Here is a 14,853-nt window from a genome sequence, read left to right as displayed (position 1 = left end):
TAATGTAGAAGTGGCGTATAATTTGCAGAATACTTTCGTAGTTGAGTTTCTGAATGAAAAATTCCGTTTATGGCCACTCGTATCACATGGTCTGGCTGTTAATGGGACTCCAAGCTCCAAGCTTCACTCGGGGAAGTGACAGGACTTGGAGCAGGGAGTGCCTGGGCAGACAGTCGACGCGGAGGCAATTAAAAATTTATTGAAAATTGATTTTTATACGCTCATCCCCCGATGACCCGCTGTTGCAGTTGCCGTTGCAGAGTTTCAACACGAAGCCATCAACCTGCAGAACTCTGTCCCCAGTCGCATCCCCAGTGGTCAGTGGCAGCTTCTCTCCCCCGCCAAACTGTCAACGTCCAGACTGTATCATCCGCATTCCAGTGCGCCTGCTGTCCTCATTCCCTTTGCCCAGTTAATTGGGAACGTTTAAAAAATTTCCATAATTTCGCGGTGACTGTTTGCTCGGGACTTCATGTCCGGATGACTCTCCTCCTCCACCTCCTCCTCCTCCTCCTCCTCCTCCTCCTCTTCTCTCGCTTCATATTGAATCTAAAAATTAAAAATTCGCATACACATTGCGAGATAAATTTAATTATTAAACATATGTACAGAAAGTTGTGGCTTTAAAGGCCGCCATCCCAGGAATTTAATTATTTTTGGTCCTGAAGTTGGTCTTCTTAACGAAATAAATACTCTAAAATAAATAAATATTAATAAAATTAAATAAATAAACTAATTTTAAACTCACTTAAGAGGTAATAACATATTTTAAGTACATATATTAGCGACGTCCTCGACGCGACTCGGCAGCTGCCTTCCTGAAACGATTGTGAGCCCCGGAGCCGAACTGCTTGCCGGCTGCCAGAAGGGCTGTCGAGCCGGCCACCTCGTCCTTCTCGGGCAGATGGGCCACGTGCAGGATGTCGTACAGCAGCTTGCCGCCCTCCTGCGACTGCAGCAAGTCCTCCAGCTCCTTTTGGCTGCGCAGCAGCAATTGCCGCATACTTCCGCCGTGCCGCATCAGGCCGTGTATGCTCCGGGTATTGACGCCCGGCAGACGGAGCAGGAAATCATAGATGCCGCTGTTGAAGTGCAATTGCTCCCCGGCCGTTGGCTCTTCACTGCCCAGGGCCACCGCCTGCTGGGGATCCGGTTCGGGCTTCCCCAGCTTCAGTTCCTCGAACAGCTGGGCGGTGGCGTACGGACTGGGTGACCAAATGAGTCGCAGCTTGGGGAAGTGCAGCGTCAGCAGCTGCAGCTTCTGGACGATGTCGGCGTTGGCGCTGGTCGTCTGCTGGGACAGCATGAACTTGCCCTGGAGGTGGAAGGGCTTGTTCTGGTCGAACTCGATGAGCAGAATCGGCTTGGCGTAGTGCCGCTGCATCTGGACGCACTGGTTGTAGAGCCGACCCGAGTTCAGGGACCCAATCAGATCCGATATGGACTTGCGCTCCACACACACCTCCGGCGTTAGGATGTAGTCGCCGATGGAGATGGTCAGCGGCAGGACCTCCAGCCCGCGCTTGTGGATCAGACAGGGCAGGTCCGAGCGGAACTCACGCATGTCCACGATCACCTTGGCCGTTTCCTTGGGAGTTTTCGGTGCCTGGCCGCCTGCCCTGCGACTCTGGGCATTGTCCTCGACGAGCTCATCATCGTAGGTCTTGTAGAGGATGAAGGCCTCGTCCGTTTTGCCGTCCTGGTACTCCGGAATCACCATTTTCTAAAAAGGGAGAAGATAAAGATGAAACTATTGGTAGTCTTGGAAGTCCCAGAGAGATCCCTACACTCTTAGTGTCGATGATTAGCTCGAAGGCCGCCTTCTCTCGGCGCAAGCTGGTGAGGTAGGCCTGCTCCTCCACGGACTTGGCATGGATGAGGAAGTAGACCTTCATGCGATCGGCGGGCGGAAGGCGACGACGCGCCTCGAAGACTTCAATCTGACGTATGGCCGCCACATTCGTGTTGTACATGACCACGTAGTGCGGCTGCAGCTGCTCCAGCATGTGCTCCAGGGCCATGAAGCCCTCGCGCTCCGTCTTGAAGGTCTGCAGGCAGATGTAGGGCTGATGCGGCACTGCCGCCAGCGCTGCTGTGACATCAAACTGCTCCAGTTCCGGTATAGACTCGAATATAGAGGCATCCGGATCGGGTTTAACATCCATGGCCGCTTCCAGCGACTCCAGCAGCTCCACGGGCTGGGTCATCGTCAGCATATAGGTATCCTCGAAGTGCTGGCCCTCGACATCGTTTTCGCTCAGCAGCTGGGCCAGTTCGTCCGGTCCGCCCGGCGGTGGCTGCGAGCTGGCCGGTTCCTGTTTCAGAGCCTCGCTCTTGACCGGCTTGGGGGCAGCCCTGCACTGGCCCTCTTTGGCGTATTTGTCGCTCAACTTTCCCACCGGCACTTCGTGGTGGAGGGCCTGCTGAAGCAGGAATCGCGAGCCGCCCTGGGTCAGGTATTGCTTCAGCTGGTGGCAGGTGCGGGCGTCCTGGCAAAGGATCAGCACCTTTGGCTGTTCGGTGCGACGACAGCGCCGCATATCTCCGGGCACATCCTGGGTGAGCAGTTCCGTGAGTGGTTGCCATTTCGGACAGGCTTCCGGCTCGAATTCTGGAAAATGAGAAGGATAAAAAGTGGAAGTCCTTCGTCAGATATCAGATGACCTACCCTGCTGGCCATTGAAGACTCGCTGCTTGGATATGGTGAAGATCTGCTCGGCAGCATCCAACAGAGTCCAGCCGGAGTTACTCAGGGCATACTCTTTGCTGCGATAGCGTTTCATCAGGGCATAGGCACTAACCGCATCATGGTACATGGTGGAGCTAAGGATTCAAGGGAAGAGTTCAGTTCAGTTCAAAATAAAGCCACTAAGGCCCTACGTACATCATCAGGCTGCGGAGAATCTTAAGATCGGCCACAATGAGCTTCGTCTGGGAGTTGAGCTGATGCCAGATGCAGTCCAGCTGGGCCTGGAGGATCTTGTGGAACTTCTTGGTGACACAATTCTCGACGGTGACCGCCTCCATGTCCACAGTGCGATTAATTCGCTTGATCTCGCGCACCAAGAAGTTCATGATGTCCAGGATGTGGGTCTGTATGGAGGTCTGGCTCGGAGTCAGCGGCACATGGAGCTCAATGGTCTGTGCCTGCCACGGATGAAGGGCATTTCTAACCGAGGCATGGAACCGTGGCCAGATAAACAAGTTCTTCACAAACAGATTGCGCATGGTGCGCTCCACATGGGAGTAGCCGATGGTGAAGGCCTCTGCGCTGTTGGAGAAGGCCTTGATGAATCCCGTCTTGTTCTTTTGCCGGTATAGCCGCAAGGCGAACGCCTCCTGGCAGCTCTCGATGATGGTGTGGGCCCGCAGGACGATGATGCCGGTGATCAGCTCGATGGGAATGCGCTGCTTCAGCAGATCCACCACCAAGATGCGTGTGCTAACGAACTGCAAGCCGCCCTCCAAATAAACGCGCTCCCTGTCGGGGTTTTCGAGATGAATTAGAAGGAGAAGGAGAGAGGTCAAGTGGCTCACCTTTCCGTGGCCGTGTTGGCTACGTCGTGCACGTATTTGGGGTCCAGCTTGGACTTGTAGTACTGCTCCTCCCAGTCGGAACTGTTAATGACCAGAATCAGGTTCCCGGCATCACTGAACGACTTGAGGATATGTATGAGGACGCGTTCGTAGCTCAAGCCCCTGTGGATGAATTTTGTCTTGTTAGTAGTCGGTTTTTTAGATTTTATCGCGTGGACCTACTTGGCACACACCAGCAGACCATCCTCGAGGACCAGGTCCAAGTACATTTGCTTCTCGTACTCCAGGAGCACCACATCCTTGCGCATCAGGTACTCCTCGGCGGTGACGATGTTGGCCAGCTCATCGTCCTCCTGCAGGGCGGCGCTCGTCTCCAGGAGCTTGGCAGTGTCAGTTTCTACGGGTTCTGGCTCCACGGGAGGGGATTCCTCCACTACGGCGTCGGCTGCGGCCTCAGACATCATTCAAGGATGGGAGATGCCGGTGGATCGCTGTTTAAGAGGTTGCCAGATCGATGGAAAAGGATATCTCGATCCAATAGGCCACGGCGCTTAAAAATGAATATTTAAATGAGTAACAAATTCATTTTATTGATATTAAAGATAAATAAGTAAAATAATAATGGTTAATATTTAAATTTAGTAATAAATAGGACTTTTGTAAACAATAATTACTCAAGAAAAAGTATAAAAGGTATAAGAGGGAAAATATATTCCCATTTATTATTAATTATTATTTTATAAATACAAATTAATACTTACTCTTACTTATTAATAAGGAGTAATTTATTTTATATCATATATTAACTAAATTTTAAATATTCAAAACTTCAAGTAGGCCTTGCCAACCGATTTTGAGTGATCCGGCAGCACTGACAGCGCCAGCAGGCCATGAGGGCGATGGAACCAAATGCCGGGTCCCAGCCCGGGTATATAAGCACGTGCCCCAACGTCCAGCTATTTTCATTTCGTTCTGAAACCTACGACTGGTTGGTCAGTATTCGTTAGCAGCTCCCCGTGGTGATCGAGCGTAAACTAAATTCCAGTGGTCTGTGAAAATTGCGAATCGAAAAATAAATAAATCAAAATCAAATCGAGCGCTATGTCCCGCAACCAACGGGATTCGGGAAAGGCCGCCGTAGATGCCAAGATCAACGGTAAGCCCCAAACTAACGGTGGTGCCAAGCGTGGTCCCAAGATACCAAAGGATAACAGCAAAAAGAAGAAGGCTCCTCCATCCAATACCACCCCCACCACCAACCAGACGAACCTGGACAAGCTGGTGAACCAACTGTACGACAAGAACAGCAAGCAGGGCATGCCCCAGAAGCAGCAGCGCAAGAAGCTCCAGGAGTACCTCAGCGCCCAGGTGCAGGGCACCGACAGCGCCACCAGCAGCAGCAGCGCCAGCGGCTTGGCTCCCAACTCGTTCTCCGATTCAAGCGCCTCTGAGGAAAGCAGCGATGATGAACTGGGTGACATGACCTCGCCGTCCAGCTCATCCTCCCTCTCGGCGTCCGACAGCGACGAAATGTCCGAATACACCCTGAGCAGCTCCACGCCAGAGGTACCGGCGATCGCCAAGACCAGCGGAGCACGCGCCGAGCTCAAGCGCCGCAACAAGGAGAAGGAGGCTCTTGCCGCAGATCCCAACAACAACCGGGCACCGCCAGCCAAGAACAAGAATGCCGCCGAAGGGCCGGGCCCAGCTTCGAGTAATCCGCGCATCCAACGCCGCGTCACCATGGCCGGGGATCTGGTGCACACTGAACCAGTGACTGGGGAGACCGGAGCTCTCCACTGCCCGTTGAAGCGCAAGTCTGTGGCCTCCTGCCCGCTGCCGGCCAAGGCCAAGTCCCCGAATCCAACACAGCCCGCCAAGGCAGCCCCAGAGTCCAAGGCAGCCGGGTCTGCCAAGTCCAAGGCCCCAGTCGTGCCTCGCCTCAAGGAGGATGCCAAGAACAAGCCGGGTCCTAGTGCCAGAGGCGTCTCTCCAGCCGTGGACATAGAGATAACCAGCTGCATCTCCTTGCCCAGCACGGCGGGCCTTCCAGCCAGTGGCTCAAAGTCGCCGGCCGCCGGAAAGATCAGTCCCAAGCCGGGCACCTCCGCTAGCGCCAAACCAAGCACCTCTGCCAGTGCCAAGCCGAGCACCTCCAAGTCCAGTGCCAAGTCCAGCAGCGACAAGTCGAACGACGCCGCCGCCAGCGGTCCCACTACCTCGGCTCCTGCCAAAAAGAAGGAAGAATCGTCGAAGAGCGGCGACAAGGCCAAGTCCAAAGATTACCATAAGGTGAACAGCATTGAGGAGGGACGCCGCATCCTCCAGTGGATCCTCAATCCCGTCCAGCCGGACGAGTTCTTCGGGAGTTTCTGGGAGAAGAACGCCTGCCAGGTGCAGCGCCAGACCCCCAAGTACTTCGCCGAACTGATCTCGTTCGAGATGATCGACGAGATGCTGATCCGCCACCACCTGGAGTTCACCACCAACATCGACGTGACCACGTACAAGGACGGCGTGCGTCAGACCCTAAATCCCGAGGGCAGGGCCATGCCGCCGGCCGTTTGGAGCTCCTACGCCGACGGCTGCAGCATCCGCATTTTGAATCCTTCCACATACCTGGCCGGACTGCGCCAGGTGTGCTCCATGCTGCAGGAGTTCTTCCACTGCCTGGTCGGGGCCAATGTCTACTTGACGCCGCCGAACAGCCAGGGATTCGCTCCCCACTACGACGACATCGAGGCCTTCGTCCTCCAGGTGGAGGGTCGCAAGCGCTGGCGCCTCTACATGCCGGTCAAGCCCACCGATATGCTGGCCCGCCACTCCTCCGGTAACTTCGACCAGGGCGAGCTGGACGAGCCGATCTTCGACGAGGTCCTGGAGGCTGGGGATGTGCTCTACTTCCCGCGCGGCACCGTCCACCAGGCCATCACCGAGAAGGACCAGCACTCGCTGCACATCACCCTGAGCGTCTACCAGCAGCAGGCGTACGCCAATCTCCTGGAGAACCTGATGCCCATGGTCCTGAAGAACGCCGTCCAGCAGAAGATGGCACTGCGCCGCGGCCTGCCGCTCCACACCTGGCAGAATCTGGGACTCGCCCACGGCGGTTCAGAGGGACGTTCGCGCCTCAACCTTATCTCCGGAATCCAGCAGATGGTGCAGAAGTATCTGCTGCCGACGGAGGAGCAGATTGACGCCGCCGTGGACCAGCTGGCCAAGCGGTTCCAGCACGAGGCCTTGCCGCCGACCATCCTGCCGGAGGAGCGGGTGCGCACGGTGTTCGGATCGCGCAGCCAGACCGACGCCCAGGGCCAGTGCCTGTGCGACTACGAGATAACTGAGCAGACCTCCGTCCGGCTGCTCCGCGCCAACATCCTGCGCCTGGTGGCCGAGGAGGGCATCCTCCGCCTCTACTACTACGTGGACAACGCCCTGGAGTACTGCAAGTACGACGCCAACTTCATGGAGATCGAGCCGACCGAGGCGGCTGCCGTTGAGATGCTCCTCCACTCCTATCCGGCGTACATCAAGGTGGGCCAGCTGCCGCTCCACTCCGGAGATCGCCGTGTCGATGTGGCCACGGCTCTGTGGGAGCGAGGCCTCCTGATGACCGAGAAGCCCTTCAAGTAACTCCCTATCCCGTTGTGGCTTCGCTGGCTCCGTCGAATTGGTTGATCCAACACGGCCGGTAGTCGGTCAGAGATACGAGAGAGAGAATGAAGCCAGAAGTCCCAGTCTCCCAGTCCCAGTCTCCCAGTCCCAGGGACGACTTACGTTATAAGTGTATTATTTGGATGTTATCCGACTATTTGTAATCCTCCAACCAAGCACTCGACCCACAAAACCGTCATTGTTTTGTGGCTGGTCTAGCAGAGCTGTGGTTCAATAAAAACTAATAATAATTAATATTTTACGTTATTTTTAATATTTTTTGAACTAAATTGTAGAGTTTTGGGACATTAGGCGCTACGGATTTTCTTGCGTTCGCGGTAGAGGCTCTCCTGTTGAACTGAAAGTATAAATAGATAGTAGAACCTTAGCCAGAGGGGGCCGACAGCTATAGGGAATACTCACTGTAGGGATCGAAGCGAATGATCTCCAACTTATCCGCCAGACGGTCCCGGAAGGCATTGTACTGGTGCCCGCTGACCACGCTCTCCAGCACGACCATGATGCGCCTGCAGGGGGCTAGTTAATTAACCATGGCATGGCTTTAACGGCACAGTCTACTCACTTGCTCTTCACCTTCTTTAGCAGAACGTTTGTCAGACGCATTTTGTTTCAGTAAAAAGGGAAAATCTTTTAAAGAAAAATATGAAAAAACACCGCAAGTTGTTGTGCAAGTGAAACAGCTGACAGTGTTATCGAAAGTGAAACTATCGGATTGGTGCTGCCAGATCGTTCAAGGAAAGAGCTCTTTACGCGCCACAATTTAAATATAAAGTGAAAAATATATTATTTAAGACGAAATATGACATTTACTAGTATATATTTCTATAAAAGAAAAGCACAAATTAATTTATTCAATATTAAACTTATTTTGGCGCTTAAACTTAAATTTTATTATAGTACTGCAAAGCTCCAGAATAAAAGTGTTGGAAAATGTTCTAGAATTTGTATTGCGCCTATTTTTTTTTAGCTTGGACCCACTTTTCTAAACATTTTCTAAACAAACCTAAGCTCCTAATCTTCACCAGATGTTTCCATCGATGCCTGCACATCTCATTCAAAGAAATTTATAAGCCTCCGCCCAAGGACTTAGAGGACTACAGCTACGGGGTCTAGTTTTCCCTGGAAAGTCATCTTAGGGAACAGCAACCACCTGCTCACCCGGCGATGGTGTCCGGCAGATCTCATGCGGCCGACAGCCCGGTTGGGCCAAGCAACCGGCTGGCCGTGTGCCTCATCCACTTTGTCCTGGCAGTCACGTCCGGCTGGGGCTTGAAGCGAAGCACTGGCCGCCAGGCGATGGCAGCTTTCGGGATATTCTTCGGCCACAGTCTGCTCTGTCTGCTGCGGCACACACACCCGAATCCGGGTCACCTTCAGCGGCTGCTGTGTGACAAGTCGCGGCGCTACTCCTCCGTGCTCTTCGTCACCCTCATCGTAGGAGAACTCCAGGTGAGTAGTGGCCTAGCCGACCTAGGACATCCTATTGAGGGAATCTTTGCTTTCAGGCCATCAACCCAACGACCAAAATTGGCGAGTTCTTCGGCGCCGACTGGGACAGACTGGCCTTTGGACTCTGGACCGGCACCCTGGCCCTGGCCATCGGTAGCCTCTGGACGGCCGGCAACCGCGGCAGCTCCATCGGCGCCGGCTTCGTCAAGCTGGATGCCGCCCACTTGGGCCTGTGCGTCCTGTGGAACGTCTACTGTTTGTGGCACATTGCCGTCGTGGACGAGCACTGGTGGTCCCTGGGCCTGGCCCTGCTCGTCCTCCTGAATCACTTTGTCCTGTGGCGCCTGCCGCTGCACTTCAACATCAGCCAGCTGGAGGTGGCCACCATCGGCATGTGCTTCACCACCATTTTCGCCCTGAACGCCATCCAGGAGCAACTGGAGGCGGTGGCCAGTGGACTGCCGGGCATCTAGGCAGAAGTGGCAGCAGGGGCAGGTTTCCTGGTGGCCAAAGACCAAGCACTCAAGTCGCTATTTCCCTGCAGGGTTTTTCGTTTTTTTAATTGTAGTTTAAAGTTCAAACCATGACACCCACATGGCACATTAAAGTTTTAATTTTTTGTTGCAAATTAATTGAATTAAGTATAAAAATTAATAAGATAATTGAAATTTAAGGAGGACTCTGCAGGGAGAGGACGACTTGCTTCTATTAATATTTATATTAAATGTACGTTGTTGATCACGAAACTTGTATAGTCAGAAAATCAATAAAATTGAGGAACTTTTTTAAGTGTTTTGCATTTATATTTTAATTTTATTATTGAATTTTTAGAAAAACATCAATTTAGTGGCCAATAATGATCTTTAATTCCAATTTTTCAATTTGAAAACCAAAGAAAGACTGGGAAGATTGAAAAAATACTAAATTAAAAACTTTTTGCTTTAATTTTAAATTAAATTTATAGAAAATCTTACATTTCAGAACAAAAAACAAAATAGTTTTCACAAAATCTTACATTTTCAAAATTTTTTAATTAAAAAAAGTTTTTTGGAGGAAAATAATTCAAAATTTTCAAATTGTTGTTTACAAAAGTCGAACTTTTTGGATTTCAATAAATTTTAGTTTAAATTTAAACTTTTGGGCTTAAAACTCAAGATTAAAGATTCAAAAAACCTCTTTCGAAAGAAAAAACCAAACTTCCATAAATTGTACAGTACAAACTTTTATTTTAAATATATTTTTTATTAACTAATTGTTTTTATGTTTTTTATAACATAATAGATTGGGATTTTTAGAAGAAAATTAAGGAAAATGAATGTAGCCGGGACGATTACAAGTTTTGATCTTAAAACTAAACACATGATATATAATATAATATATTTAATAACTAAACTGACAACTGATTTACAAAATATCAAGTAATTTCATTTATTTCATAATTAGTTCAAAAAACCGCTTTGGAAAAAAGTTTCAAACTAAAAATTATAAGCTTTTTCAAATTTGTTTTTAATTTTTAACTGAAAAGAGTTTTTAAATTCAATATTTATTTTGAAAAAACTTCTTTCGAAAGAAACTATGTTTTTTAATTCCCTTATAGTTTTTTGGAAAAGTTTTAAAAAAAGTTCTTATTTTTGAAATTAAAAAAAAACAAATAAACCTTCAAAGGCCGTTAAACTGAAAAATGTGTATTGCTTTTTTAAAATTAAAAAAAAAAAGTACTTTTTATGGTCCATACTTTTATTTTAAATATATTGAATATTAACTATGTGGTTTACAACATAATAGGTCGGGAGCTGGCGAAGAGCTCTCCCCCCCCCGACGGTTAAGGAAAGTTAATGTAGCTAGGACGATTACGGGTTTGGGGCTTAATCCTAGACACAAGTTTGCGCTTAAAACTAGACACATGATGTATATAAAGATAAGATCAAGATATATCGAAAGAATGTAAAAAAAAAACAGATCTTAGGGACAGACACTACACAGGGGATGGGGCGGGCGGCAGGACAGAAAGAAAAGGATACTGGATCTCCCGCCTAGGCATGGGTATTGTCATCCTCCACAAAGTCCTTGGCCTGCTCCCGGGTAACGCAGTCGATGTGACTGACCTTGTTCCGGAACCGGACGCCATAGAACTTGTGGGCGTTCTCCAGCAGCTCCGGCCGGAAGGTGGTGGTAATGAACTGAGCCGTGTCGCTCAACTCGTGTATCATGTCGGCCACAGCCTTTCGATGCATGGCATCCAGCGCCTGGAGGTGATTGGGAGTGTTAAGTGATGCAAATACCATAGTTAGGGACAGTACTCACCTGATCGATCTCATCGAATAGATAGAACGGAGCCGGATCACACTTCTGGATCGAAAAGATGAGGGCCAAGGCCACCAGGGACTTCTGACCGCCCGACAGTTGATTCATTTCTCGCATCTCGGCATCCACGCCGGTGAAGGAGACCCGGATGCCGATGCCCGTAAAGGCATCCGAATTGGCCACCTCTTTCTCCATCTCCTCGCCCTCGTTGTCCTTGGTACGGAGGATCAAGAATCCCGCTCCCATCGGCACCAGCTTCTTGAAGACCTTGGTGAAGTTCTGGGCCACCTGACGGAACGTAAACTGTATGGCCTCCACCTTTTGCATCTCAAGGGACTGGATGAGCATGTGGATCTTTTGGTCGCCCACGTCCAGTTCCTCCTTGCGCCGGTAGAGCTTCTCCTTCTGCTCGGAGAAGCTAAGAAACTGGTCCAGGGCCTTCTTGTTCACGTGGTTGTACTTCTTCAGATGCTGATTGGCTTTTTCCAGTTCCTATGGGATTAGAGTGGACAGATTAGTATCCTACAACGACAGGATAAGAAAGGATACCCACCTTGAAGATGTTCTTGAGGGACATGCGATGATAGGCAGTGTCCACCTGGGGCAGGGCACCCAAACTGGCTATCTTCTCGGTGCACTCGTCGATCTTCTGGTTCAGCATGTTCTCCTTGGTGGTCCACTTCTCCAGTTGCTTGGAGTCCTTGTTGATGTTCTCCTCGGCCTCCTTCTCCTTGCGCACATGCGTCTCCAGCTCCAGCTGCAGCTCCTTCTGCAGCTGGGTCGCCTCGCCCACCCGCTTCTCGATCTCCTCCAGATCAGCGTTGACCTTCTTGATGCGCTTCTCGGCGGATACCAGCTCCGTCTTGCAGTTGTTCAGCTTCCGCTTTCGATCCTCCACGGAGATCTCCTGCAGGGCCTGGATCAGTTCGTCGCGGCGACGGAACAGATTGTTGATCAGCAGATTGTCCAGCTTGTTCTTGCGCACCTCGAACTGCATGCGCTGGGTGAAGGCCTCCTTGTTCTCCTGGTTCAGCCGGCGGATGTCGTCGTTCAGCTGGTCGATCTCCCGCTGATCCTGCACCGACAGCGTCGACATCAGCTCCTGCTTCAGCTCCGCCTCCAGACTGGCCTTCGTGCTGTTCATCGACTCCAGCGAGGCCTTGCACTGGGCCAGAGACCGCTCCTTGGGCGCCCGATACTGTTCGATGCGGACCAGCTCCTCCTTCATCAGCCGGATCTCGCCCTGCACCTTCTCGAACACGTCCTTGGACTTGCCCTGCTTCGTCTCCGTCTTCTGCATCTCGGAGACAATCGAATTGATGTTGTTCTCCGTGGACTTCAGCTCATTCCGCAGCTTGCCCAGCTTCTTCTCGAAGTCGGCGATCTGTTGGGTGTACTCCGTCCGCTTCTTCTGCATCTCCAGGCGGGAGCGTGATGTGTTAAAATAGCCACCGGTGAGGGAGCCCTTCGACGACACCTGATCGCCGTCGAGGGTGACACAGTCCAGGCCCGTGCTCTTCGCCAGCTCGGTGGCCCGCTCCAGATTACGGCAGATCAGGGTCTTGCCGAAGATGTATCGCAGCGCCTTGTCGTGCTGCTCGTCGTACTTAAGCTTGGATATCATGGGTATGGAGTCCGGATCGTCCGGGTAGTCGTGAATCTTCACCTGCAACCGGTTCAGGGGCATGAACGTCACCTCTCCCGGCAGCTTCAGCTTGTTCATCTCCTTGAGGATCTGGGTGCCCTCGTACTCGGACTCGACGATGTGATGGAACAGCCTGTTGGCGGCCGTCACCTCCACGGCCGTGTAGATGGTCTTGTCGCAGCTGAAGTTCTCGATGACGGGGCCGTAGTAGGCGCGCGCTATCTCCGCCGACTGGCCGCCCCGCTCCACGAAGCTGTCCAGGACCTTGCGCACCGAATCACAGCCATTGAGAATGGGCTTGCCGGCCATGCTACGGAGGGCCTGGTCCGCCCGCGACAGCTCCTCTTTGTGGGTCTGCAGCTGTTGGGTCATCTGGGTCTCCTTGCGCCATAGCTCGTTGCGCATGGACTGGTGCTGGTCCTTGGTTTTCTTCAGCTCGTAGTACTTCTTGTTGTGCTCGTCGATCTGGAGGCGCAGCTGCTCCAGTTCCGACGAGTGCTCCTCGATCTTGGTGCCCAGATCCTTCTCGGAGGTGGCGTCCTTCTTCAGATCCTCCACCAGCTTGGCGTGGTGGTTGATCTTGTCGCGCGTCTGCTTGCTAATAGACTTTAGCTCGTTCTGGATCCATTTGTCGCGATCCTCGCGCGATGAGAACTGCGATCCACGGCCCTGCTTGGCGTAGAGCTCCTTGCGCTTCTGCTCCTTCAGCTGCAGCTCCCGGGAGCAGTCCTCCTCCTTGCGCTTCATCGCCTCGTACTTGGGCTTCACGTCGTCCAGCTCCTTCTCCCGCTCGGCAATGGTCACCTTGAGGTTCTTCAGCTCCTGGTCGGCACGCTCCTTGGACTTGTTGTCGCCCTGCACCTCATCGTTCAGATCCACAATCGTGAGGTCCAGCTTGGTCTTCTCGCGCAGCAGCTGCTGCTGTTCGGTCATTAGCACGGAGCGCTCCTCCTTGGTGCTCTGTACCTTCTTCTTCGCCTCCTTCAGGTTCTTCTGCACGTCCTTGATCTTCTCCTGCGCCTTCTGGATCTCGATGTTGTAGATCTTCTTTTTGTCGGACGAGGACTTCCGCTGCAGGAGCAGTTCGTCTAGCGCCTTCCGGGTGTCCTTCAACTCCGTTTCGTAGCGTATGTATTCGAGGGTGCGCCTCGTTTTGTCCCACTTCTGGTACTCCTTCAGCTCCTCCTTCTCTTCCTCCAGCGTCTGCAGCCGATCCTCGATGGTCTTCAGATACTCGACGATCTTCTCCACCTTGCCGTCCGTTTCCCGCAGCAGGTTGAGGGACTCCTCCTTCCGCTCGTCGTACACCCGTGTGCCGGCCACCTCGCGCAACAGCTTCAGCCGATAGGAGTCCGCCGCGGTGGCCATCTGATTAATCTTGCCCTGCTTGACGATGTAGTAGGGATTGGAGCTGGAGAAGCCGGCCGATTCCAGCAGGTTGACGACCTCATTGCGCGGCACCACCTTCTTGTTGAGAAAGTACTGGTCCTTCTTGGCTCCAATAACGCGGCGCAGGAAGATCTCCTCTTTGTCGATCTGGAAGGGGGATTACAGTCCATTTTTGGGGCAGGTCCTGGTTAAAATACTTCAAATACTCACTGGCACTCGGTTGTCCGAGTTGTCGAAGATGATCTCCACATAGGCGGAGATGACGCGGGCGCCAGTACCCTCGTGTAGCAGCGACTGGCGCTGCTCGGGACGCAGGTGGGTGAACTCATCGCTCAGCACGAACTGAATGGCTAGGAAATGGAGGCGAAATCCATGTTATGGGCAGTTGGATCGGGATAAGGAGTACCTACCGTAGAAGAAGTTGCTCTTGCCAGAGCCATTGCGGCCGACGACGACGTTGTGACGCTTGTCGAAGGGCTCCACCACCGTCTGGTCCTTGTAACTCTTGAAGCCTTGTATAATAATCTGGAATGACAGCCGGAAGGGGAAATAAGTGCCGGTGAAGTTGCCAGATGCTGGCGGCTGTCGAATTCACCTGCTTGATGTGCATTTTATTGTAGTAGGCTACGATTTTTGCACAAAATCGCGCTCTTTTTGTTTACAACAAAATTGTTACAACGCTCCAGTGTGACCGCGCTTCCTCTCTTTACAACACTGTTTTATCAAACACTGTTTGTTTTTTAGGAAAAAATGGCGAAAATGACTTTCTTATTAAAGTTTTGCTATTTTTATATAATAAAGCGTACAACAATTGTGACAAATAGCTCTTATTTTTGCAAATTCTAGCATTTTGA

General features: G+C 51.7%; 5 protein-coding genes across 5 annotated transcripts; 2 read left to right on the top strand and 3 right to left on the bottom strand.

The window, feature by feature from the left end:
• Positions 1 to 4,039, bottom strand: LOC6504156 (DNA repair endonuclease XPF). Its single transcript, XM_001964255.4, has 7 exons — positions 3,760 to 4,039; positions 3,538 to 3,699; positions 2,885 to 3,481; positions 2,669 to 2,823; positions 1,788 to 2,611; positions 749 to 1,723; positions 1 to 694 (listed from the first exon to the last, which is right to left on the bottom strand). The coding sequence occupies exons 1-6, from the start codon at positions 3,999 to 4,001 to the stop codon at positions 782 to 784; spliced, it is 2,922 nt and encodes a 973-aa protein (XP_001964291.2). The 5' UTR covers positions 4,002 to 4,039; the 3' UTR covers positions 1 to 694; positions 749 to 781.
• Positions 4,040 to 4,388: 349 nt separating this feature from the next.
• LOC6503484 (bifunctional lysine-specific demethylase and histidyl-hydroxylase NO66) lies at positions 4,389 to 7,446 on the top strand. The gene has a single exon (XM_001964254.4). The coding sequence runs from the start codon at positions 4,639 to 4,641 to the stop codon at positions 7,168 to 7,170; it is 2,532 nt and encodes an 843-aa protein (XP_001964290.1). The 5' UTR covers positions 4,389 to 4,638; the 3' UTR covers positions 7,171 to 7,446.
• On the bottom strand, positions 7,443 to 7,930 carry LOC6504155 (39S ribosomal protein L33, mitochondrial). The gene is made up of 3 exons (XM_001964253.4): positions 7,775 to 7,930; positions 7,615 to 7,718; positions 7,443 to 7,549 (listed from the first exon to the last, which is right to left on the bottom strand). The coding sequence occupies exons 1-3, from the start codon at positions 7,813 to 7,815 to the stop codon at positions 7,500 to 7,502; spliced, it is 195 nt and encodes a 64-aa protein (XP_001964289.1). The 5' UTR covers positions 7,816 to 7,930; the 3' UTR covers positions 7,443 to 7,499.
• Positions 7,931 to 8,147: 217 nt separating this feature from the next.
• LOC6503485 lies at positions 8,148 to 9,450 on the top strand. The gene is made up of 2 exons (XM_001964252.4): positions 8,148 to 8,661; positions 8,718 to 9,450. The coding sequence occupies exons 1-2, from the start codon at positions 8,377 to 8,379 to the stop codon at positions 9,132 to 9,134; spliced, it is 702 nt and encodes a 233-aa protein (XP_001964288.1). The 5' UTR covers positions 8,148 to 8,376; the 3' UTR covers positions 9,135 to 9,450.
• Positions 9,451 to 10,377: 927 nt separating this feature from the next.
• Positions 10,378 to 14,811, bottom strand: LOC6504154 (structural maintenance of chromosomes protein 3). Its single transcript, XM_001964251.4, has 6 exons — positions 14,595 to 14,811; positions 14,410 to 14,524; positions 14,210 to 14,349; positions 11,519 to 14,146; positions 10,966 to 11,457; positions 10,378 to 10,907 (listed from the first exon to the last, which is right to left on the bottom strand). Exons 1-6 carry the CDS (start codon positions 14,607 to 14,609, stop codon positions 10,695 to 10,697), a joined length of 3,603 nt encoding a protein of 1,200 aa, XP_001964287.3. The 5' UTR covers positions 14,610 to 14,811; the 3' UTR covers positions 10,378 to 10,694.
• Positions 14,812 to 14,853: the final 42 nt, after the last annotated feature.

This window comes from Drosophila ananassae, chromosome XL (assembly GCF_017639315.1).
Source record: "Drosophila ananassae strain 14024-0371.13 chromosome XL, ASM1763931v2, whole genome shotgun sequence".
In the NCBI taxonomy this organism is placed as follows: domain Eukaryota; kingdom Metazoa; phylum Arthropoda; class Insecta; order Diptera; family Drosophilidae; genus Drosophila; species Drosophila ananassae.
This window is presented reverse-complemented; position numbering and strand designations above follow the sequence as displayed.

Coding starts and splice junctions, on each gene's coding strand:
- LOC6504156 (XM_001964255.4), bottom strand. CDS start 4,001: ATGATGTCTGAGGCCGCAGCCGACGCCGTAGTGGAGGAATCCCCTCCC. Junction 3,482..3,537: donor GCCAACACGGCCACGGAAAG/GTGAGCCACTTG, acceptor AAACCCCGACAG/GGAGCGCGTTTATTTGGAGG. Junction 2,824..2,884: donor ATTCTCCGCAGCCTGATGAT/GTACGTAGGGCC, acceptor TTGAATCCTTAG/CTCCACCATGTACCATGATG.
- LOC6503484 (XM_001964254.4), top strand. CDS start 4,639: ATGTCCCGCAACCAACGGGATTCGGGAAAGGCCGCCGTAGATGCCAAG.
- LOC6504155 (XM_001964253.4), bottom strand. CDS start 7,815: ATGCGTCTGACAAACGTTCTGCTAAAGAAGGTGAAGAGCAA. Junction 7,719..7,774: donor CTAAAGAAGGTGAAGAGCAA/GTGAGTAGACTG, acceptor AGCCCCCTGCAG/GCGCATCATGGTCGTGCTGG. Junction 7,550..7,614: donor CATTCGCTTCGATCCCTACA/GTGAGTATTCCC, acceptor TTATACTTTCAG/TTCAACAGGAGAGCCTCTAC.
- LOC6503485 (XM_001964252.4), top strand. CDS start 8,377: ATGGTGTCCGGCAGATCTCATGCGGCCGACAGCCCGGTTGGGCCAAGC. Junction 8,662..8,717: donor TCATCGTAGGAGAACTCCAG/GTGAGTAGTGGC, acceptor CTTTGCTTTCAG/GCCATCAACCCAACGACCAA.
- LOC6504154 (XM_001964251.4), bottom strand. Junction 14,147..14,209: donor ACTCGGACAACCGAGTGCCA/GTGAGTATTTGA, acceptor TCCCCCTTCCAG/ATCGACAAAGAGGAGATCTT. Junction 10,908..10,965: donor TATTCGATGAGATCGATCAG/GTGAGTACTGTC, acceptor AATCACCTCCAG/GCGCTGGATGCCATGCATCG.